Source organism: Carassius carassius, chromosome 24, assembly GCF_963082965.1.
Source record: "Carassius carassius chromosome 24, fCarCar2.1, whole genome shotgun sequence".
In the NCBI taxonomy this organism is placed as follows: domain Eukaryota; kingdom Metazoa; phylum Chordata; class Actinopteri; order Cypriniformes; family Cyprinidae; genus Carassius; species Carassius carassius.
The window spans coordinates 18,048,050-18,072,751 of record NC_081778.1 but is presented as its reverse complement, the minus strand read 5'-3'; the positions used below and the strand labels follow the sequence as shown (position 1 = coordinate 18,072,751).

The 24,702-nt window shown below is 35.9% G+C and overlaps 2 protein-coding genes across 3 annotated transcripts; one reads left to right on the top strand and one right to left on the bottom strand.

Moving 5' to 3' along the window:
• Positions 1–3,643: 3,643 nt before the first annotated feature.
• On the bottom strand, positions 3,644–8,665 carry LOC132103066 (E3 ubiquitin-protein ligase MYLIP-B-like). Its single transcript, XM_059507875.1, has 7 exons — positions 8,460–8,665; positions 7,765–7,955; positions 6,220–6,405; positions 5,870–6,067; positions 5,600–5,764; positions 4,535–4,952; positions 3,644–3,811 (listed from the first exon to the last, which is right to left on the bottom strand). Exons 1-7 carry the CDS (start codon positions 8,544–8,546, stop codon positions 3,644–3,646), a joined length of 1,413 nt encoding a protein of 470 aa, XP_059363858.1. The 5' UTR covers positions 8,547–8,665.
• Positions 8,666–9,296: 631 nt separating this feature from the next.
• On the top strand, positions 9,297–23,675 carry LOC132103050 (dysbindin-A-like). Of its 2 annotated transcripts, none has more exons than XM_059507859.1 (10): positions 9,297–9,610; positions 10,242–10,295; positions 11,075–11,122; positions 11,305–11,365; positions 11,446–11,578; positions 13,777–13,909; positions 14,251–14,273; positions 21,063–21,218; positions 21,778–21,912; positions 22,983–23,675. In XM_059507859.1, exons 1-10 carry the CDS (start codon positions 9,555–9,557, stop codon positions 23,273–23,275), a joined length of 1,092 nt encoding a protein of 363 aa, XP_059363842.1. In that variant the 5' UTR covers positions 9,297–9,554; the 3' UTR covers positions 23,276–23,675. The 2 variants fall into 2 exon arrangements, with proteins under 2 accessions (XP_059363842.1, XP_059363841.1); XM_059507858.1 differs by having other exon boundaries at positions 21,769–21,912.
• Positions 23,676–24,702: the final 1,027 nt, after the last annotated feature.

Genomic DNA, 24,702 nt, shown 5'->3' with positions numbered 1-24,702 from the left:
TGTTTTGTTGTTCTTTTGTAAAGTAAGATCTAGATGTTTTACCTCCCATTAAACCTCAATCGGCAGAGTGACACTTATCTTTAAAATAGGAAGAAAAAAAGCACATCACTAATTTCACATTTTCTGATATATTCAATGTAAATGACTGTATTTGTGTGATTCGTTGTACCTGTGATATATTTTCTCATTCTTTGACAAGCTCCTTTTCTACAAACTGACAAAAAGCAATTAAGACAGAAGTCAACCTCAACTTTTCTAACTGTGGTGTGTTTATGTGAACAGAGCATCCAAGACTGTTCAGTGAAGTCAGTGATCATTTCTTTGGTGGTGCTTGCAAGTTTTTGTAGCTTATTTGATTTTGTGAAATGGAAAGGAACATCGGACTCGACTTTTGGCAAATATGTCCATTTCAATGACTTCCTATATAGTATAAATCTATTGTATCTGTATAATCACTCTAATAAAATACTGTGCCAATTTAAGTTGCCTTTTTCCTTTGATGAAGTGGGATTTTATTTGAGATGATAAACCTATAGTCGTGAAGTCATGGCCTAGTGGTTAGAGAGTTTGACTCCTAACCCTAGAGTTGTGGGTTCGAATGTCGGGCCGGCAATACCATGACTTAGGTGCCCTTGAGCAAGGCATCGAACCCCCAACTGCTCCCCGGGTGCCGCAGCATAAATGGCTGCCCACTGCTCGGGGTGTGTGTTCACAGTGTGTGTGTGTGTGTTCACTGCTCTTTGTGTGTGCACTTTGGATGGGTTAAATGCAGAGTATGGTCACCATACTTGGCTGAATGTCACGTCACTTTCACTAAAATTGACTGTACAGCTACAAACACACTTTGAAACACTGTTCATGAAGCTTTGAAAGCTTTGTGAATCAACTGTTTCGAAACGGTTCGGAGTGCGTATTAAAATGCCAAAGTCACATGATTTCAATAAATGAGGCTTTGTTACTTCAAAAAGTTTCAACATTTTGATAGTTTGCGATCTCTGTGCGATCTCTGATGATCCTGTAAATCATGCGAGTTCACTGAGATCGCCCCGCAGCAGCAAATCACTGCATCAGTGTCTGGTTAAATGATCTTGGATCAGTTTGATCAATTTGTAGACATTTTTAATGAGACATTTGTCTAATTAAAAGGCTGAGTAGTAGTTAATAGTCTCTTACTGTACCGTTACTGTTAGACAAGCTGTCCATAAAACAAACAAAACAAGCCCTTGCAAATTAATAATAATTATTTTAAAGACGCATATTTTACAGACACTTCATTTTTAATTCTATTTTATTATTTTGATTGCATTTCATATATTATACTTTCAAGAAAGCACTTTCATTGGGTTTGTAAAAGCAGTTTTTATGCATGTTTCTTCTTATATAGATTTATAGAGTTCAAATTTTGGGCTACCATCCACTCCCATTATAAAGTATGGATTAGCCTGGACATTATTTGATATAACTCTGATTGTATTTGTCTGAAAGAACATTTCAAAAATTTCAAATATTCAAACATTTAAATATTCAAATATTCAAACATTTAAATATAATTTGCATGTTTACTAAATATAATACAGCTAAATATTGTGTGTATAGTGTTATAGTTTGTATGAACAAAAGTGCACATGGAAAGATTGTAATACTGGGGATTTTAGATCCTAAAATTACTTTAAAAAGAAATAAATGAATAGGTAAAAAATACCAGGCAGGCGTTAAAATGTATTTAAATGCTCTTTATTGCATAACAAAATATGGATGAAATACATGTCAATATGAAAGAGAAGATAATTATTTGTTATTTGGACACATTTGTAATATAGTGCATAATAGCTTTTGAATACTGATGTAGCGTATTGGACCTGAACCAGACAAATTAAAGAGTCGATCAGGACCATGGTTGAAACATGAGCCGAATTCCTCAGAAAGGCAACAGGATATTGTAAATGAATTCCCCAATTTTAAAGTCTCTGCACTGGCTACCTATTAAGTTCCGTATCAGTTACAAATGATCATTACTTACCTATAAGGCCCTAAATGGTTTAGCTCCTGCATACCTAACTATACCACGTTACAATCCATCACGCTCCCTAAGGTCACAAAACGACTTTTGGTAGTTCCTAGGATAGCAAAGTCCACTAAAGGAGGTAGAGATTTTGACATTTGGCTCCCAAACTCTGGAATAGCCTTCCTGATAATGTTTGGGGTTCAGACACACTCTCTCTTCAGACACACTTTTTGGTAACTAGGATTTACACAAGCTCCAGTCTGGATCTTTAAAATACCTTTTAGATATGGAATATAGTTGGTGTGGAGTGTTAACTACCACATTTGCATTTACTTGTGTGTCCTAATGAGTGTTGGGTAAGATCCTTCAAAAAGTAATTAATTACTAATTACATCATCAACACAGTATTTAAATTACTTTTCCAATTACTCTGTCTGAAAAGTAATTTAATTACTCAGTAATTACTTGAACCTTTAATAACATCTTAAAATCCCTATAAACCTTGATGCACAGACAATAGAAATGAAAATCTTATTTAAATTTGAGTCAAACATGGAATAGTTTAGCCTTTTAGCTTTAAAACAACTCATAAACATAAAAAATGTGACTTTCTTTGGTTAACAAATAGAATTACTCTGCAAAATATCTGAATAAATTCTTATTGCTTAGAACATTACAAACATCGACATCTAATAGTAGATCAGTAAACACTGATTTAAACATTCCTAGACTGTAACATTCCTCATGCTGCAGTGTAAACTTTCACATAATGCACAGCATTATATCTCATATTTTTATTATATGAAAGCTAAAAATTTACATCCTCATTTCAATATAAAATTTAGCCTGTGATAAAAAGTTGGCTACATATTACTTATTTCACTTGCTTTCACTCATTTCAGTTTGGCAGGACAGTAGCCCAGCTAGTAAAATGCGTACACAATTTTATAAAAATAACACGTTAAGTAATGTAAGTAAGAATAACTTTGGTAAATTCTGGCTTATTCCTCATAGCAGGTCTTCTACCAAAAACAATTTTTTTTTTTTTTTTTTTTATATAGGTTATGAGGGCGTTCAGGTATGGCTGCAGATAATGAGCTCAGATAGGAAAGACTGTATCTCACCTTAGTTTCATACAGATTACATAATCACAAGTTTTTGTATAGAAATAATTCCCACCTCTGTGTGTCAAGTATTGGTTTATTGATTCTGAGTTTTGGTTCATTTTTGTGACGCGTTTCAGATAGTAGTTCACGGAGATGGCAGAAAGCCAACCCTGGTTGTTTTGTTGATTTTACAAAGGCACAATGTTTGTTGTTATTGTCAATGTACACAAATAAAAGTAGACCCTTTACAGATTTGTGATGTCTTGTCTGTAACTGACAATTTAGGGCTCTTTTCTCTCTTATCAGGAAAAAGTTAATTACAGTAAAGCGTTACTTAGTATGTAATGTAATGTGCATACTGTTAAAACTAACAGTAGCAATTGTTCTTTTGAGGTAGGCCTACTTCTGGATAGCTGGCCTCACTCTGTGCATTTCAGCTCACACTGTATATTTTAGCATAAGATTTCTTCTGTATTTTTAAAATAGTTTGTGGCCAATGGTGTCCATGTATTGTGAGAAGATGTTATCCATCTTACATCTGGCAGGTATTTTCTTTATCGCCACAATCCACTGAGATGGCAGTCCCTCTGGGCACACTGAAGGTGGTCGTCTTTGCCTCTGCCAGGCCAAGTAGACTGGCACAGGTGGGTAAATAGACATGCTGAACACGGTACACATCTGACCTGCACACTGGACAACACTGATAAGAGAGGAAAGAAGGGAAAATATCATGAATGTTAACACACAAATATATTCTTCTTATCTAAACTTCTACACTTTTTTCTTTATGGTTCATGTTAATTATGTAGTTTTTTTTATCTATACAGTCATGCACCACTGAAGTGATAGTGATGTCAGAGGGTGAAATTCAGGACTGCTGGGCAATGAGAAAGGTCTGATTATCAAGATCTTCAGCCGCTAATGGTTGACAGTACATGCCGAGAAATATGTTATGAGGGTAACCAGAGGTAAGTTTAAGTTCTCTTAATCATTATATTAACTGGTCAATTTACATGATAGCTACGCATGAGAAAAAATTACTTTATTTTATTTGTTATCAATGTTCAATAAGTTTTTCACAAGAAAATACCATAATATTACATGTAATATTATATGTAATATAGTATTATATAAATATATATAGTAATAAAGATGATATATAATATATAAACACATAATATATGTATTTGTATACATATGTGTGTGTATTTTATATATATATATATATATTAAAAATAAAATAAAAATTAATATATTAATTTTTAGATTTTATTGTGTTAGACTATGATTAACACAGCCTAGATGGATAGAATTGGACTTGGTAGTTACAGTATATATTGTTTGTAATTCTAAGTCATATACATATATGTATTTTTTATCATTCTAAATGGCACTAATCTTGTAGTAATTATGCTACAATCACCTGAAGTTGGCCGGCACAGTTATAGCAGCAGAACATGTGTCCACAAGGACAGAACGCAGCATTGATCTCCTGTTCGCAGCACAGAGAGCAGGTCAGGACCTCTTGTAGCCTTTGGAGCTTCTCCTTCAGAAAGCAAGTTTCCCTGCATCCGCCACACATCCGCTCCTCCCTTTCAGCTTTTGTCTGTCTCAGGGCAGAGTGACTGCAATCGTCTTTTGGACTACCACATTCAATCACAGCCATCCCTGCTTTGAACAGGGTTCGGCGCGCTCGGTCATATACTTCTTTGGATGTGCGCTGGATGTCAAAGATGTACCTTTTACCAAGGTCAATGCTTTCATTGAGGAAGAGGGAAGCCAGATGACCCTTGAAGTCACGGCTATATTGCATCTTCACTGTGCTCATTACAGTGTCACACCTGAAGAGTTAAGTTCAAATAGTGTTCAATTAAAAATGGGTATGAAATAGTTTTAAATGTCTATAACCTGTCTTATATTTTGAATGTACTGATCACTAATGGAGCCCATAAAGTTTCTGTATTGCATGTGTTGTGAATATGCACAAATTAGAAAATATGCTAATCTTTACACTGAGATAAATTCAGTTAAAAAATTCAGTAATTAAACACAGTTGTACTGTTGTTAACAAAAAAAACAACAACCTTTAAATGAAAATGAAACCTGTTTTGTTTATTTTTGCTTTTAAAATAGAAATAAAATATGTTAAATAAATTAAATTAAAAAAATTAAATTAAATTTATGCATTTAGCAGACACTTTTATCCAAAGCGGCTATCAATTTTTACCTATCATGTGTTCCCGGGGAATCGAACCCCCAATGCTCTACAAATTGAGCTACAGGAACACTAAATTAAAACAATAAACTTTAATGAAAAAACTATCAATGACAGTGAAAACCGACGAAGACAGATTTCAAATAAAACTGAAATAAATCTAAATTCTAAATTCTAAACTATAACAGCCCTGGTTGAACAAATGCTTAAGTAGTTTTCTCTTTTGAAATCCCTTTACTAAAGTACGTTTGGTAGAATCATAACAATATTCACCTGTAGAAAGCATGGATTTCCGTGATAGCACGATATAGTCCATTGGCAGCACTGGGACTAATGAACTTAAAAAGAAGAACCACACTGTCCCCACTGTCTTTTGTAATAGTCACATACACATTCCGTCCAGACTGAGTGGCCATTTGAATGACTGGGTAAATGATTCTGAAAGAAAGTGTTGAGGTGTGATGTCATAGACATATTTATTTTAAATCTCTGAATGACCTGGTGTTAAGCAGTGTTTCTTATTTTGTTGTCATATATATGCACCTTTCAATAGGGGTGAAATCTGTTTTGCAGACAAACAGGCCCTCTGGTCCGACCCCGATGAGCAGCTCCTGTCCCTCAGAGTCACGTGCGGAGTGCCACTCGACGCCATAGTAGTTAAGAGAGGAAACCAGCTGCAAGGCTTGATATTCCACTGAAGCCTGACTAACACCCTCCAGTGACTTATGCCTCAAAGAAATACTATAAAAACACAAAAGACACCAGTGTTATTCCACAAAACTGTCTCAATCACTTTCTTTCTACAGCAATCAGAGGAAGAATTGCTTTAGTTTTATTTGGAGGAAGCACAGATATTATTCTGACTGAGAATATACACTTTCCAGTGTTCTTACTTGTTGATGGTATCTTGGCTGGGGTCTTGACCGTATATCTGTGAGTAGCAGTAGTTGGCTGTGTTATGGTTGTAATCTCCAAACTCTGCCTGAGCCAGCAGTGCACAGAGCTTGATTGCCTGCTCTGCGTCCAATCGCAAGCTTCCTTTGAAAAGCTCTTCTTTGACGTGCATCAGAAACAAATGCCTGCAAAGCAACAGAGGGAATACATGGAAACACTTAATAAAGCCATATTTCATAACAAGACTCATTAAGGAACAAGAAGCACATTAGTCAGTTCTATATACTTATACACTAGTGTTCATTATTTTCCCAAATTTTTCTCATATGGTAAATGGATGATGTAGTGTATGGATTATAGCCAGAGATATTTTGTGTGTTTAGTTTTTAAATCATCATTATAATATGTAGTTGTATCTCTCACACACGTTAATGTACTGTCAGCCCACTGATATAATCTAAAAAATTAGCTGGATTGAAGGCAAGTTTACTCAGCAGCCTAAACCCAGTGAGCTTTAGTAACAGAAGCAGACTTGTGACTTCTGGAACTTGACATAAATCACTTGTACATGTGAGAACAGGGAAGAAATAGTATAATACAAATATAAACTTTAAAATAATGCAGATCCAAACATATTGCCCACTGACGCATTTACTATGATTAATATTGCATCATATAAAGACAAGTAGCCTATTAGCCAATATCCATTTTAAAATAAAACAATAAAGTTCACAGTCTGCATTACAATAAGTATTCCTTTTATAATCACGTATTTAAGGACTGAGAAAGAATAACAAAGGCTGATGGAGAGTGAGCTGGTATAAGATTGTATAAGATTGTGCAATAGGGAGAATACATTACAGTGCATTTCAACTCAGAATCAGACACACTGACACTTTCCCACCCCCACCAACAGCCCTCATCAGACGTGACCAAACAGCTCCACTAGACTCTAGTTGGGAACACACTGTACTACCATTGTATTACCAAGCATCTCACAAAAATGCTTACTTTTCATGAACTTTAGGGAACATTTATAAAGATTTGAGCATGCACACACAGTTGTCCCTTCAAAAAGCCTCCAGAGGAATATGATTTGCCTCAGCAGGCCTATGAGGCACTCCCTAACTGAAAGAGTGCAAATTTCAAGAGCAAACATGCACACTGGAAACTCCCAGCCAAAGAGGTAAAAGAAAGACATTATACTGTATGAATAGACACATGGAGATGTGGATCAAAAGTAAGAACAAAAAACAACATGACAAAATACTCCCAAAAGCACATGGCTTTTTAAATTATACTGACACTTTTAAGCACTATAGACAGCTGCTTCCTGTTTGCGCACATGAAAATAAAAAAAAATAAAAAAACAGAGCTGTTATCCATATGCCTCAAGTTCTCCAAAGTGAGCAAAAATGTTAGACAGATAGACAGATCCTGTTTTTTTTCCAATAATGGAAAAACTTTGTGTTGTGCACAATTATTCACAAACTATAAGCAATAATGTAAAATATGACCACTTATATTCACTTTTTTAGTTTCACCTGGTTTGCTCGTGCAGGATTAGATGTGGCTCAACAAAGAACTTGACTCGCAGCCTCAGTCTGCAAGGAGACATACAATCCACTTGATGAGAAATCCTGTTTCTGAGATTCAGCCATAAAATCTCTCCTTTTGTACCGGTGAACTGAAGTCCAAAATAATCTACCTCTATGATTCCCATTTTCAGACATATCTGTGGATTAAATACAAAAACATTAAATGGTAATTTTTTTTGATGCATAAGTATGTGTGCTTTCATCTGAAGACTTGGGCTCTTAGCACCCCTCCTCCTTTAGAAAGACAAGATATATTACATAAGAGGGACTTTTGAAATGGTAATATGGTATGAGAACACCTGCTTTCAAAGGAAATTTCTGATGAATAAATAATTATACAAAATAATGAGAAGTTCTTACATCTGCTGTAAGAAATCACAAATGTTGCAAATCAACTAGTTCAAATAAATCGTTAAAATAATACTAATATAAAAATTAATTATTTAAAATAATAAAATTCATTATTTTTAAACGATGGATGAAAATTGCCAAACATTTGTGTTCTATACAGTAATTGACATGACATTAATGATGCATTAAATTTGCTATCTTGTATGTGATGCTAATTGTCATGTGATAATTGAGAAATGTTTAGATAACTTTAAAAACCTAAACTTGAAACGTGAATTCCCGACACTCGCCTTATTGAGAATGTCCTCTCCGTTTGCTTTTGGGTCCATCTTCACTTCCAGAACCAACGAGTCCGGACGAGTTATGTGGCATAACATGGTGAATGCTGTTATTGTTTCACACACAGTCCAGGACAGAGCAGAGAAGGTCCCGTGCCTCACGAGGCTAGCTCGCACCTCATTGGAAAACCAGCGAGAGTAGATTCATAAAGCCCTGCTCTAACTCAAAGATCCGCCTCTACGTTATCTGATGTCCGATTCGCGTATCATTCTTTTGAACAAGTTTAAATGATTCGATCGAACTGATTCACAAAGCGTATGTTCCACACTCAGTTCAAATAATATTCGTCGACATTCGACCATTTATGTAGAAGAATAAACTAAATTGCGTTTCTCTACAGGTCTTAGTGCTCATTTACATAAAACGATGGAATTTTAAATCTTGAATATTTAACTAGGCTACTAGGCCCTAGCCGCCCTATACAGAATGCTGAGTGACATAACATCACAGCATAAAAATGGCATAGCATCACTGACCCACTTTATCTGAACTTTTTCATCTGAAATCTGAACACCAGTAACAAGTGAATATGGCAACATAAACGTGATTACCATAGTGTGTAAAGCAAAACTATAGTCAATATAGATGAACTACAGTTTTGTTTGTTGTTGTTGTTGTTTTTTAACCGGTTCATTGAAACGAACTGAATAATGAACCGATTTGCTCAAATGAATTAGATAAAGAATCGCTGAACAACCCTTCCATACACACTTTCGTTCTCAGTGTGGGGGCGTGATTAACTTGTGCAGGAAGGACTCACGTTACTTATTATAGACAGACAACATAACGATTTTAACTTCAGACAAACTGGATGTAATAAATATAGTGACCCAAATCCATTTTTATAATTGAGAAAGTAAAAACAGTGGCTGCATGAATAAGCCAACAAGTCCTGCAGACATTGTCCGACGGAGCAAAGCCCACAACGGGACAATATGACATCTGACAAAGAATGACTGAAGCCCTCGTGAAAGACTGTAAGCAAACACAGGTCTAATCTAAATGTCATCCTAGCCTGTGTATCAGGATTAAAGCAGCTCAAGGACATGTTTGAGAATTTCAGAGAGAGACTGCAAACGGTGCAGCAGGACTTTACATCAGGGTATGTATTTACTGCCTTGCTCCTTTTGTACTCTCCAGAGTCTTAATAAGGTGTTGAGATATCAAAATTAGGCGACCTTTAGACCTTGTAACAGGTATTACACGATATTGACACAACTTGTGTTTTGGCTTCCTCATGAGAGTGTCCACTTATTCAGGGAAGAGCCGAGAAGTGGATGCTAGCTAATTAGCCTGCTAATCATCCCACTTCCAGCGAAGAGTGTAGTTTGTTTTTGTCTTAGATATTGACAAAACAGAGGCTAGTTGGTTTAAAAAGAAGCCGTATTTCATAATGATTTTTTATAGGATGAATGACACATTCGAGATATTCAGTGCTGTCAAGTTAGCCTCATGCTAACAACTGCTATCTGTAATTATAATATTAATTTACAGCTGACCGTCATGTGATGGACGAGACAGTAGTTCTGCGTTTTTATGCCACAGTTTCTTATATAAATCCATTTTTCTTTTTAACACGGTGTAAATGTAAACGTTTCAAAATGACACTGGGTTTTCAACAACAGTAATAAAACGCACAAACCAAAACACACAAGTAATCAAACACAAAGCAATACAATTCTTAGGGGTATTATTTAGATTTTTATGGTCTCATATTAAAAACAACTTTTCAGAATCAAGACCCTAAGTGACAAATCCAAGGAGACGAAAGTAAAGAAGAAACAAAGGTAAGCTGTAACAAGTTTAAAACTTATCACTGTATATAATATAAATGTAAATAAAAATTTTATTATTAAATTTAAATATAATATAATATGAAACAATTTATTAAAGTTCTTTGTGTCCTGTTTAATTACATTTTGTTATTTTTTCTGAGGCAAAATTATGACTATCATACATTTTTACCATAGTTTACAGAAGATAGCCACTAAAATATAATCCGGTATAACAATAGTTAATTTAACCAAAATAATTTTTTAGGCATATTTAGAGCAGGAATCATTAGATGACATTAAAATACTCAGCACAGCCAAAAAAAAAAAAAAAAAAAAACTAATTAATTGTCATTTTAAATCTTTACAAATCTTTAACATGATCATTCAAAGTTATACCCATTTGTCAACAAGAAGTTTTAATCAGTTAAAATATAATACAATTTAGTCTGATCTCTTTTTCTTTTATATAGTTTAATAAGTACAGGTCAGATTCAGAATAAATATGTTGTGTCATTTTAACAGAAATATGTTACACTAAAATATTTTAAATATTACTTCTTTGATTAGCATAAAAAATATTGAAATATTTGACACTTTACTTACTTTTAAAATGCTTTCTATGTATATAAAAAGGAGACCAAAATGGTATGTCTCATCTTTGACATATTTAATGTTTTATATATATATATATATATATATATATATATATATATGTGTATATATATATATATGTATGTGTGTGTGTGTGTGTGTATTCATTTATATGAATATTTTGTCATATATTCTCTTAGAGATGAACACTTTCCGCAATATTCCGCTGGAGTCGAGTTGCTCAGTCGGTGAGTTACTTTATTTTACAGAACCATATCGAAAATGTCAGTGATGTTAAGTTGTCAACAAAAAAAATGTATGCAGTTTAAGCTACATTTAAAGAGTCAAGGAAATATTTTCAGAAATACCTGAAAGTTGATAAATGTATACATAACCATATTTTGAAATGCATGGCCTTTGTCGTCACCAGATACGAAGACACTTGGGTGGCTCTTCATAAACGGGCTAAAGAGTGTGCTAATGCCGGGGGAGTAAGTTCACACATCTAACTGTGTACAGTTGTGGGTTTGTGGTGCTGTAACTAAACCCTGTGGTTGTGTGTGTCTGTCAGACGGTGGACGGGGAGGTAGTGATGCTGTGTGCGCACTGGGAGAAGAGACGAGGAGCAGTGCTGGAGATGCAGGAACAGCTGCAGCAGATCCCTGCTTTCCTCTCGGACCTGGAGACTATCACCTCACGTATCGGTGAGACATTCACAAACAGTCATCATCACACAATCTCAATCAATGCTAAGTTACTCATATAGGGATATTTGATGTTTTTTTAATCATTTTACACATACAGTTACACTGGTGAGATCACTTTAGGCTGGTCCCCGGAGAGTATGATCACACCGGTGTGTTTAGTACATTCAGTGCGTCTAATGATCAACTGCTAAAATCAGATTTTAACCACATAATGTTTATTTTAGGTTTAAGACGTTTAAACACACAAAAGTACTAGTAAAAACGGTAATAATGATCCTTTCATATATACCAGTGATTTGATGACATCTTTTATTAATGTAAGATACACCTTGTGTAGTTAACTCTAAAGTTTACTCTATTCTTCTCCGAGTTCACCAGCCACTTACTTTCATGTCTTTTCGGACGAGAGGGTGAATTTAGATGTTGTAAATCCGACAGCTCAGATTCTCTGAATTGCAGTGTGAACTAACATGGCGGCACCCATCAGTCGTTATAGATCAGCATGAGCATTATAAAGCTTGCTTAAACCACCAAATATGTTTACTTACACATATCTGAGAATCGGAGTATCAGATATTTTGTAATTTAGTTTACACGTTTGTGATTATTTGATTAAAAATGAAATAAAAGCAATACATGACTCATGCAGAGCTGTTGTTGTTGTTGTCACCATGGAAATAAGATGATACATTCTAAAATAATGGTTGCCTAGGAAAACTCACGCTGGGTACCCAGCTAGAAAGAGTTAAAATGTTTAGAGGAGCGGGTTATTAATATTACATTAGTTTTAAACCGCTCATTTGGATTCATTGACAAATCTTCCTCTCTGCTGTAGTTCTTTAAACTCATGTGCACTTCCGAATATTGAAACCTCATCCTCAGCTGGGACAATCTCTCTTGTCTTGCCAAATTAGAAAATAGTATAACATGAACTGATGTGAATGGGAGGATTAGCACTGAATTATCCTAAATTTCCAATTGTTCCTCATATAAAGTTTTGATTATTTCAGAAATCTTGAAATATAGGAATATAAACTACTTTTATGATTCCTTTTGAAATCTATGTATATTGTACTTCTCATCTGGCCTTAAATGGAGCGTTTTTCTGTTACCGTAGAGAAATAAGATCACCTTGACTGCCTGTGCAAAGCATTTGTCTCGCACAAAGCTTCACACTCTGTGTGTAACTGCGATATAGGTTGGTAATGAGAGTGATTCCTGCGGAGCTCCATCTGCTGATTGTTCATTCTGTAACATTGCACCTTTTGGCTTCAGGCATTAATCTTCAGACTTGGCTCCCGAACAAAGTGTATTGTGTAGGCTGAGACTAAACAATAGCCAGATAGAGTTGCTCTGATCGTTCATTTGTTAGAAGTTCTTTTTGCTGTGTTTTCTTTTGTAGTGCTTTGGACAAAATAATTTTCTGGTTGGTGAAACTGTGATGCGTTTTATTTTTTTTTGGATCCTTTGATGAATAGGTTTTTCAAAAGAACAGCATTTATTGGAAATAAATCATTTGTTACATTTTAAATGCCTTTGCTGTCCCTTTTAATCAGTTTACTGTACATTGATTACAATTATTATTTTCTTTTCTTCTTTAAAAAACAAACAGACAAACAAAAATAAAACTTTTGAACAGTACAGTATGTTTAATGCAGGAAATGCAAGAAGCTAACTTCCAAATGTAAATGGAATTTGCGTACTTGTTCAGGTGGTTTGCGGTTTCATTTATACACATGAAGTGATCAAGTGTGATCCTTCTCTTCCAATGAAAGCAGATATGAAATAAGACATCACATTCCTTCAGAGGCTTCAGTGCTAGAATTAGAGAGAACTGTAAATTCTCATGAATTTATATCAAAGGCACTTTTTAGTGTTGCCACTTGGTGGTATTATGTAGCACTCACACTGACACCAAACATTTTATGGCAGTTTTTATTCACTATTTAGCCATTTGTGCTCATAGACTGAAATGTTATGGGCATTACTGCATGTACAGAGGAAATGTACTTTTCTTAATTGATTGACAAAATATCACTTTACCTATACTTTGCATCCTAAATCAGAACTGTAGAACTCATTAGCTAGTATATTCCCTTTTTGATAGAATGGACACATTCATAGGGGCTTTGGCATTACATATTGGTTTCTTTAATATTCAGTGAACCTTATTAGTCTTTCATGCTTTTGCACAGCTCATCTGGAGGCTGACTTTGAGGAGATGGACAGTCGTCTGCTATATCTGGAGGATTTGTGTGCTCAGTGTGAGCATCAGCGCTTCAAGCACATTCAGATCCTGCAGCTGGAAAACCATAAGAAAAAGAAAAGGTAAAAACTGTTTTTATTTGCTCCTAAATAAAGACCCAGACAGTTTGATGTGTCCTTTATGTCCATTAATTCACAATAATTGCAGAACACGAAGGATCCGTATATCAAGGGTTTTCCCCTTTAACTTAATGAAACAACAGAACATTCTCAGTGCCTTCTGCATGTGGGTATTCATTAGAACAAACACAGACGCAAAAGTTGTCAGTGCAGCCTCTTTATCTCAAGAATCTGGGCCTGTTTTAAATGGGGCTGACTTAATGTGACATCTGGTGAGATTGTGTGCTATGTAGTTGGCTATATGTGTATGCATTGATGTAACTCCCCCTTTATTTGTTTTCTAGGAAAGAGCTTGAGTCTTTCAAAGGTAAGAAGTAGTACAACCTGCCAACCTCCACAGCTAATACCAATAAAACATACATAGATTGTATCTGTGATTATCAATTATAATAACATTTTCTTTCTTTTATTTATAATCCTTATTATAATTATAATTTATCATTTATTATTATTTTTTGGGATCAGTTGGATGATTTTTTTGAATCAATAATTGTTTTTGTAATTGAAATTAAGAAATTAATACTTCTTTCCAACAAGGATGCGTTAAAATAACAACAGTAAAGACTTTAACATTATAAAAATAAACATTTTAAAATAAATGGTGTTATATTGAACTATATATTTATAAAAGAATTAATAAAAAGAAAGAGGACTCCAAACTGAGGACTAGAGTAATGGCTGGTGAAAATTCAGAAATATATTTCTGTGATTGCCATTTAAAAAAAATCGATTTTAAAATATATCAAGCTAAAAAAAATTAATTTTTCAACATCGAGAAGAACTGTGTACTAATTACCCAGGCGACACTAATTAACCTCAGGGAGGACAAAACTGCTCTAGTGAGTGGCCACTGCTATCTTTATTTGGTCTCATGATGCCTGCTCCATCTGTTCATACCTACAGTCCAGCACCAATAACAAATGCTTTTATCATCATAGCTCCTTGATGCATCTGTTAGAGACATTGTACTAAACAGAAATTGCCTTTAGGCACATGTGCATCATGGTTCACTTATCCATGCCCTTTATTTTCAGAAAATGCAGGTCATCTGAGCTTAGAGATTTTGTAATTGTTGAAAAAGTAATGTTAAGAATAAGGATAAGATTTTTGTTTGTTTGTTTACATTTATTTTACATCCTTGCCTTTGTAACTTGGTAAGTAGGTGGTAGATTGGCTCTTTGTTTGTGTGTAGTGTGCTTCAAGACTTCACACCTCACACTTCGTTATTTATTATTTCGTTTTTAAAATGATTATTTATGATGTGAGTAAGGGATCTATGCTTTGCAATAGTATATACAAAGTGTAAAGTGCAGCTTTAATAAATATAAAAGACATTTAGATTGATAGTTAACTGGAGTTTTGTAGTGAATGCGCTGCTTTGTCAGATTGCAGTGTTTTATGGCACTGACTTACTAATGATTATTCACACTTATATTGACGTTATTCATATTCTCTGATTCTTTTAATTGTAACATTAATCATAAGTGTAGTATAAAGTAAAAGATCGACAAAGTAGAAGATGAAAGCAAATATTTGACATGAAACTCAGATTTCTACAGCCCCTCACCCCTATAACAGGTTTGTGAATGGTACGTTCCCTGCTTTCCTCCTCACTCCAGCTGCATCTCTAGCTCTGTGTCCCTGAGCAGCCAATGTCTCAGCACTCCTGGCCATAGAAGAGCTGATTATGGAGTAAAAACAGCAGCAGAATATAAGATGTTCTTTAGCCCTTCTTCATCCTCACTTTAACTGCAGTCTCTGGTTTATCGGTCCTGCTTTCAGCTCATCCGCACACTTCAAGGAGAAATACAAAATGTCCACGTCGGGAACTCTGGACAGCAGCATGAGAGATTCTTGTAGGTTTCCAGGCACTCTTTTTTTTTATTTTTATTGTAAGGTTAATTTGATGTGCCAGTGTATCACAATTTTGGCAGTATGTCAAGGGGTCTGAATTGATATTTGTAGTCATTGTTTGTCATCTAGGAATCTTGGAATCTAATGGAATTTCAGCACAAATTAGGATGTCTGCAGTGGCTTTTGTGTCTGTATGCCTTTTCATTACCAGCCATCATAATGCAAGGCTGTGCAGTGCATAGAATTATATTTTTATAACAGACCTTTGGATACATCAAATTAAGAATTGTTGCTCTAAATCTGTTTGAAAGACCTGCTTTTCATGGATTGTTGGAGTTGCTATAGTTATTAACTTTAAGTTAGGGTTTATAGCATTGCTGTAATGTGATGTTTTAAAGAGCCACAGTGCTGTTTGCTTAACTTGTATGCCTTCATGACATTGTGCCAAAGGGTTCAATTTAGCTTAAATGGATGAGTTTTAGACTGGCAACCTCTAGGTGACTCAAGCATTTCAATCTCATAGTTATCTCTTAGATCCAGCATTCACTAGACAGTAGATAATGAGTAATGAGAAATATTTTGTTACATTATGTTTGAATGGAACGAGTGCTTAACATTTCATAAAATCAATCCTGTTGTTGGAACAAGATGTATTTTTTATAGGACAGAGAATTGTTAAATGTTGGAAAACAATCCAAATTAAGTTACAGAATTTTAAAGGAGAATAAAATTAAAGGGGTCATTCGATGTGATTTAAATTCTTCCTTTCTCTTTGGAGTGTTACAAGCTCTTGGTGCATAATGAAGATCTGTAAAGTTGCAATTATTCTTTATCAAAGTTAAGACTCTACCACGCCCCTAAAACGGCTCGTTTAAACATGACACCACATATCTACGTCACTGTGTGGAAATATTTGCCGCTCAAATGTTCACGCAATGAAAGAAGGCGTGGTTTCAGTAACCGCAGCTAGTGTTGAAGCACTAACAGTAGCCACGTCAGGGAGATGCTGTGTATCGAGGCGAAAGCAAAAGCACTTTATTAGTCCTTCCGAAAGTAGATGCATTTAGGAATCTTTAAGATTACTTGCAACAGAACTGCAATGCATTTTATGGACGACCGTTTTGTGAACCTAGGAGAGGAGGTCATTCTGACTTTGCTACAACAATCTGGCGCTTCTGAATCAGTTACTGGAAGTATGTTTTGTTATTAGTTTAAGTATTAGCTATTGACCGTTTAAATGTGGAGTTTTGCGCATCAAGGACACGTGTGTGTGTGTGTGTGTGTGTGTGTGTGTGTGTGTGTGTGTCTGTGTGTGTGTGTGTGTGTGAGAGAGAGAGAGAGAGAGAGAGAGAGGGAGAGAGGGAGAGGGTCACACAGTGGAGTCAGCTGTCTTAACCGTCAGTGGCTTGTGTACTGTAAACACATACCAGCTTCATCACTCTGTCTGTCACACCACTATGTTCCTCTTTCGGGCTTGAACTGATGGTAAAACTAAGGACATTATTAACTGCCTTTACATTTTTTTTTTAATCTGAAGCTCGCAATTAGGTAAAGGGGCATTACATTTTCGACAAGTGTATGCGGTGTTTGGCCAATCACAATGCACTGGGTCAGTTGACCAATCAGAGCAGACTGCGCTTGTCAGAATGAGGGACCTACGAAAATGTACAGTATTTCAATAATGTGTGTTTTGAACATTAAAGCGTCAACGTATTCTGTTACACCAAATACAAAAAAAGTATGGTTTTTACTATAAAAGTAGCCAAATAAACAGACAAGATTAAAAATTTTTTATGTTTTCTCATATTTTCTCACTTGTATTATTTATGGGCAGTTTAACCCATTGAATGTTATGGGTTATATGTCATCACTGCAACATAACTAGATATGAATTATAATATAAATTAAAGGAGCATTTTGTTTTTGTCTGTGATGCCACGTTTATTGTGAACATAGTGTTTTTTGATTGATATGTTGAGGTAGTTGTGATGGTGACTTGTTGAACCTTAATGAATACCTTTAACATATAACTAGAGTTCTTACTATGTGTTTCTAACACATGATTGCTAGAATCTTTTGATTTGAGAAATATAGTTAGAAAACAAACCAGGGACTATTTATAGCTCTTTGTCCATTCTAACTGACTGGTTGTTGGAGAGATGACTGATATTGAACCATCCATGTGTTGAATGAACTGTCAGTCCAGAAGACAGTGTTTATACATTTCCTCTTCCTGTTGCTGGATTCTGGGGTTCTGTTCTGTGTGTGGAAGCAGATCATTAGAATGAGTCATTAAACTGTCTGGTCTTAGGGCTGAACCTGCGTGCATTACCGTCTGCTGCTAGATCCTCCACTGATTAGCTTCAGGATGCACCATCTTTGATCAGCAGTGCTGAATTTGCCTAATAGAAGACTGATGGACATTTTAGGAAAATCAGTGAAAATTGGCCATATTCACAGTGAGCAGTTCATGAAACTGTGTTGTTGAAGTTTTAGCTGTAGTTTTCTGTGCACTGGCCCTCACAAACGTTCTTAAGATCTTTCCTTTGTTTTTGAAGATTGTGTGTTTAGAGGATATGACAAGTGTGATCAGAGAGCCTGGGGCTCATCCAGTGCTGTCATCTATCATTAGCTGTCACATGAACACAGCAGAAAATGTGACGAAAGGCACAGCTTATCCACACAGATTTAGTTCTTTCATGCTGTATCCATGATTTAGTTCTTGTGGATATGGAATCTTTCAAGGAGGAGGAAGCTATTCATTAGTACTTCCATTCGTCTCTCTGGCACGTGCTCTGAGATCGTAGGACCGCCCTGGAAGTATGGCAGCTCATGGCTGCTGTGTTCTGCCTTTTTTTTTTTTTTTGAGCCAATCACCTGAAGCTTAAAATACATTAAGTAGAAAAAAATAGCTGTTTTCATGGGTTATTAAGAACAGTCCAAAACCATTCATTAGCAGCTATTTTAACTTGTGACATCAAAGGCAATAATAAATCCATTTCTTGCATGTAGAACCCTTCAGATAAGTTGAGTAATCTTTTATAATTATTAAATAATTAAAGTGTAATTAGAAATAAACTATCGGGTGAGTTTGGTATAATTAAGATTTTTTTAATGTTTTTGGAAGAATTAATTTATGCTCCCAAAATAGGCATTTATTTGGTCAGAAATACAGTAAAAACATTGAATATTGTATTCTATTTTCTGTTAAGAAACATTTCTTATTAGCAATGTTTAAAACAGTGTTCCTGTATTTTTGTGGAAACTATGATACACTACCATAAAAAAAGAAACGTTGACTATAACAATTATTTGTAATTAAGTACCAATAATAACTGAGCACCAAATCAGCATATCAGAATGATTTTGAAAGCATCATGTGACACTGAAGACTGGAGTAACGGCTCCTTTGCATCACAGAAATAAATTACATTTGAAAGACTATTAAAATAGAAGAGAGTTAGCTTAAATGCAGACTTGGTGAGCATAAGTTACTGACTTCTAAAAATCTTACTGACCCAAACTTTTGAATGAAATGGTTATGAATAGTCCCATACAATATTCGCTTTAGCCTAAAATCTTACTATTGAATGAAAAAAAAGTATCATGTGATTTGTCTTTAACTTATAAGATAATGATGATCATGCTGTGAAATACTGATTTTACGAGTCTGAGGGGTTGAAGCAGGTTATTAGCGTAGGTGGCATCAGAAATAACATCAATAAACTAGTGTCATGACAATACATGCACAGAGATTCAGTTCATTTTAAATCGGCTTGCATCAACTTCTTTTTCATAACCCCCTTTTTTAGGGCTAATATTAGGCTGAAATGGTCAACAGTGGTTTCCTAGTGAGCATGCTTACGTACAGCCTAGCACTTTCCTTTAACACTGTTCAACCAGCATCTGTTTAAAAAGAATGTGTGGCAGGACATTTTTGGTTAAAACCACATCCTAATAAAAGAGGCGCATTTCACTGTTTCATCAATGAACTTCTTCTCCTCACACAATACACAGGAGAATTATGACAGCAGGCAAAGTCTTCTCTATTTGATGTTGCTATGTGCATATTATTCATGACTTAAAATATTTTGTGTTTGGAATGTTTTAGAGAAAGTTTGCCTTAAACTGTAGTTTTTGGTGGACAAATTAACCTTTCATTTTAGAAAGTTGCATCTAGGATGTCACAATAAGCTTTGGCAGGATGTTTAAGCGTACATCACACCCATAAACACCACAGTGACATTCAAATAGCACAGGCAGGCTTCCTGCTTTTAAGAGTCGAGAATGCACTTCCTGTGAAAGATAAAGAATTTGACTGCATCTTGTCACTTATGATCTTGTGCCGCTCACACAAAAAAAGCGGGACGTTCTCTGCCTCCACTACTAGAAAAGCATCACCTTCTGGGGTAAGCTAACATGCTTGAAAGACACTTGTGTAGGCTCTTGTTCTTTGTTGTGCTGTAGAAAGCATGTTTGAAAATGTGTTCAATGTTATCTTGAAGTTCAGAGTCAGAGGTTTAGTTTAGATATTTGCAAAGTGTCTTGGGAAATGCATATCAGGCAGATGTTGTACTGATATTTGAACCTCTGTGTGTGGAGTTGGGCAGTTTAATTCCAGAGATCTCCGAGATTGTTATTCTACTGTTAAATAGGTTTTTAGAAAGCAACTGGTTAAAAAAAAAAGTTTGGGGTCAGTAATATATCTTATTAAATTTTTTAGAGAAAGAATGTAATACTTTTATTCAGCAAGGATGCTTAAAAATTAATCAAAAGTGATTGATCAAAGATAGATAAATAATATTTCAAATAAATGTTTCAGTTTCCAAAAAAAAAAATATTCAACAGCACAACCAATTTCAATTATGATCATAATAAGAAATGTTTCTTGAGCATCAAATTAAAAGGATTTTTAAAAGACTTGAGTAATGGCTGATGCAAATTCAGCTTTGCCATCACAGAAATAAATTACGTTTAAAATATATTCAAACATTATTTTTAAAATTGTAGTAATGTTTCACAATGTTACAGTTGTTACTACAGTTTTAACAAACAAATGCAACATTTATCATTTTCATTCATTAAAATTTGATTGTTAAATTAAGTACTATTTAATTGCTACAAGCAAATGTGGCATGTTTCTACATATATTCTCTGAGGGTTTCCAGTTTATTTTGTGCTTCCATCTCTCTCACTCTGGTGTCATTTGGTAACCTGCTTGGTGTTTTATGTCTCTCTTTAGCGGAGCTCGATGCAGAACATGCTCAGAAAGTGCTGGAGATGGAGCATGCGCAGCAGGTCAAGCTAAAGGAGCGGCAGAAGTACTTTGAAGAGGCATTTCAGCAAGACATGGAGCAGTACCTCTCCTCAGGATACCTCCAGATCACCGACAGAAGAGGTCAGTTACTTCTTTAAGATGGACCGCTTCTGCATACTTGTCAGAAATTGATTTGTTATGCTCATAACAACTCTTTTTCTTCTCCTATTTACTCTTCTCATGTAGTGTCATGTGTTAAGTGGCTAGTGGCAAACATGTATGACAGACGGTAAACCATGTTTAAGGTGGTTTATATGATGTTCTGCTCAAGGCTGTGTCCTTCCCGTCATTAATTTTTAAGCATACTGTTACAATGTTAAATGGGAGGTTAAAGTGCTTGTGCAAGGATGTTGATGCTAAGCTGATGGTCTTCTCTTTCCTCCGTCCTGCCTTAATGCTGCCCTGATGTGTGAGGTACTTTATGCTTTCCTCTGCATGCCCCATTTTTCAGGACATCTTCTTTGTCGTTGGCTCCTCTGTTCGTGTGTCAATCTTTTTTTTATTGTATTGTGTTGTGAAATTTGCTTGTATATTCCTGAACTAAACCTGCTGTTCTGTAGGTTTTGAAGTGATCAGCTGGTTTTGTTTTAGAGTTCACTAAGTGAAAGGTTTGTTTCTTTCTCTGGGGCAGATCCATTAGGCAGTATGTCCTCAATGGAAGTGAATGTTGACCTCCTGGAACAAATGGATCTCACGGATGTGTCTGATCATGAGGCTCTTGATGTCTTCCTTGGCTCTGTAGGGGAAGAGAGCAGCGCTCGGTCTCTTGACACAGGTTGGGCTTTGCTCACACAAGTGCTCACACACAGGGAATTTGTTGTGACATTGGAAAGCCCAGTACTTAACTGAAATCCAAGATAAAGAATGAAAAAAACGCAAGAAAACTAAAAAACATACACAAAACCAGTTTACACAATTATATGGGCAAGTTGTTTTTACATGGGTTAAATAAAATCCAAAATAGGATAGTGGTGGTGCAGAGGTATGTTGTTTGTGCTGGTATATAAATAGAAAATGTAACAAAAATAAGTAGGTGGCATAGAGAAGTATGATGAGAACATATTGCGTTCAGTAGAACTGATGTGCTGTGGAGTCTGTATTGAGCGTTACGTGTTCATAACAGAGGTGGCTTGTGGGATGAAACCTGAATTTGTTTTAATGTGTTTTGGATGTGTTTAGGTAAATTCACACTAGTACAATCAGATTTTAGGACATATCCGACTCAAACCACATTTGTAAATGGGTTTTAAAATCGGACTTCTTGCAAAACACTGACACTAAAACCAAAATCAGTTGTTGAAGCGACATTACAATTTTATGAATAATGGATATTCATTTTGCGATTTGCTAAAGATTTAACAGTGTTTAATTATTCATTTGTTTTAGGTCAACTATTAAAATATTCTGTATTTCTGGGAAATATAGCAGTTTCAGCTGCCAATAAAAATTATTACTGATTTTTACTCTCTCCTCAAGTTATTTGATGTCATTACATTAAATACCGCAGATAATTTAGCGCAGTAATGTTTATTCATTCTACTTACTCCAGCACTCATTAAATTGATCAAAAGTGACAGTAACGACATTTATGTTTAAATATATTTATATATATATATATACATATATATATTATGGTTTCCACAAAAATGTTAAGCAGCACAAGAAATGTTTCTTGCGCACCAAATCAAGTTTGAGTGCTGGAATGAGAAGAATGACTGTGAACACATTGGATTCTTACTGTCTCGCATAGCTTGCAAGTATTCAAGGTTGTGACTGCACTTCAGGACTAGTGAATATTCTGAAATAGATGGCGTGACGCATTATAACCTGGTTCTGTCTGTTCAGCTGGTGGTCCGGCTCTGGAACCTGGCTCATCCCCCTCAGAGATCAGCCTGAAGGTGCCCTCACAGACAGATCTACGGCACACCGTCTCCTCCATCTCCTCCTCCTGCACCGACACCATCAGCGGTGTGACCGAGGGTCCGGATGAAGAGGATGCCAGTGAGGAAAGCTGCAGCGGAGACTCTCCACTGGTCCAGTCAGATGAGGAGGAGGTACATGCTGACACAGCCCTCATGGGCCTCCCAGAAACAGAGCCACTCAAAAGCTCAGACGACAGCGACACACAGGCCTCCTAGTGGCCACGGATGGCAAACGCACTCGTTTAAGTTGGTTTCTGGAAATGAGAACCTGGAGGAGTGCTGAAGACTAGCCAGATGTTTCTTCATGCGACACTTTGAGATGAGGATTTTGGAGCCTTATAGAACACTGTTTGTGCTCAGCCTAGAGAACAGCTCATTCAGACTGTTAGCACTGTGATTTTTGTTTTCTTCTTTCCCAATATAAAAAAATCCACTCAGTGTATGATACAGTTCTCCATATTACCTATTGCATCAGAATTATATAATAATAATAAAAATTTTACATCAGTTATATTAGCAGGAACACTGTATGTTGCATGAATTTGTAATGCAGAGCTCATTTTTGTATATGACATTATTGAGCCGATTGAAATAAAACAAATATACCTTGAAATAAGACGGGCAAATAAGTGATCTAATGCATATATCTTCCACCAACAATTTCACAGTGAGTCTCTGATATAAAAATAGCTGGGAAAATTTGGACCATCTGTGGTCACAGAATTTACAGGCTCCCCGTACAGCAAGCTGTTGCTCTCAAACCCTGTTACCTCTGGGAAAAATACCAAGTTATCACGGTAACTGAAGTGAAATGAAGAGCGTGAGATTGAAGGTTTAAAAAGTAAAGTCTGACTGTATGGGTTCTAATAAGAAATGACTTCAAGAACAAGGGATGTGTGAAAATTTCCACTTGTCCAGGATTGTTGGATGCCTGAATTCCCTTCTAGCATTTAAAATGTTTAATTTTATTTAATTCATTACATTTTTTTTTTTTTTATATATATATATAGCGCTTTTCTAGGCACTCAAAGCGCTGTACATAGTCAGGGGGTATCTCCTCATCCACCAACAGTGTGCAGCATCCACCTGGATGATGCGACGGCAGCCATAGTGCGCCAGAACGCCCACCACACACCAGCTTACTGGTGGAGAGGAGACAGAGTGATGAAGCCAATCAGCAGATATGGGGATTGTTAGGAGGCCATGATGGTCAGAGGCCAATAGGCGAATTAAGACAGGATGCCGAGGTCTCACCTCTACTCTTTTCGAAAGACTTCCTGGGATTTTTAATGACCACGGACAGTCAGGACCTCGGTTTAACGTCTCATCTGAAGGACGGTGCTTGTTGGCAGTATAGTGTCCCCATCTCTACACTGGGGCGCTAGGACCCACACAGACCACAGGGTGAGCACCCCCTGCTGGCCTCACTTGCACCTCTTCCAGCAGCAACCTAGTTTTTCCCAGGAGGTCTCCCATCCAGGGACTGACCTGGCTCAGCCCTTTAGTTTTTAAACTTGGAGTATACAGTATATAGTTTTGCATACAGTAGTACTGTATGTTTAATGCAAAATGATATGGAATTACAATTTTGGCCATTTTCCCAGGTCTTGTCCATAACATCGAAAAAAAACATGAGGCCAGTA

Coding starts and splice junctions, on each gene's coding strand:
- LOC132103050 (XM_059507858.1), top strand. CDS start 9,555: ATGTTTGAGAATTTCAGAGAGAGACTGCAAACGGTGCAGCAGGACTTT. Junction 11,123..11,304: donor GGAGTCGAGTTGCTCAGTCG/GTGAGTTACTTT, acceptor TGTCGTCACCAG/ATACGAAGACACTTGGGTGG. Junction 11,579..13,776: donor GACTATCACCTCACGTATCG/GTGAGACATTCA, acceptor GCTTTTGCACAG/CTCATCTGGAGGCTGACTTT.
- LOC132103066 (XM_059507875.1), bottom strand. CDS start 8,546: ATGTTATGCCACATAACTCGTCCGGACTCGTTGGTTCTGGAAGTGAAG. Junction 7,956..8,459: donor GAGAGGACATTCTCAATAAG/GCGAGTGTCGGG, acceptor TTTAATCCACAG/ATATGTCTGAAAATGGGAAT. Junction 6,068..6,219: donor AGCCAAGATACCATCAACAA/GTAAGAACACTG, acceptor GTGTTTTTATAG/TATTTCTTTGAGGCATAAGT.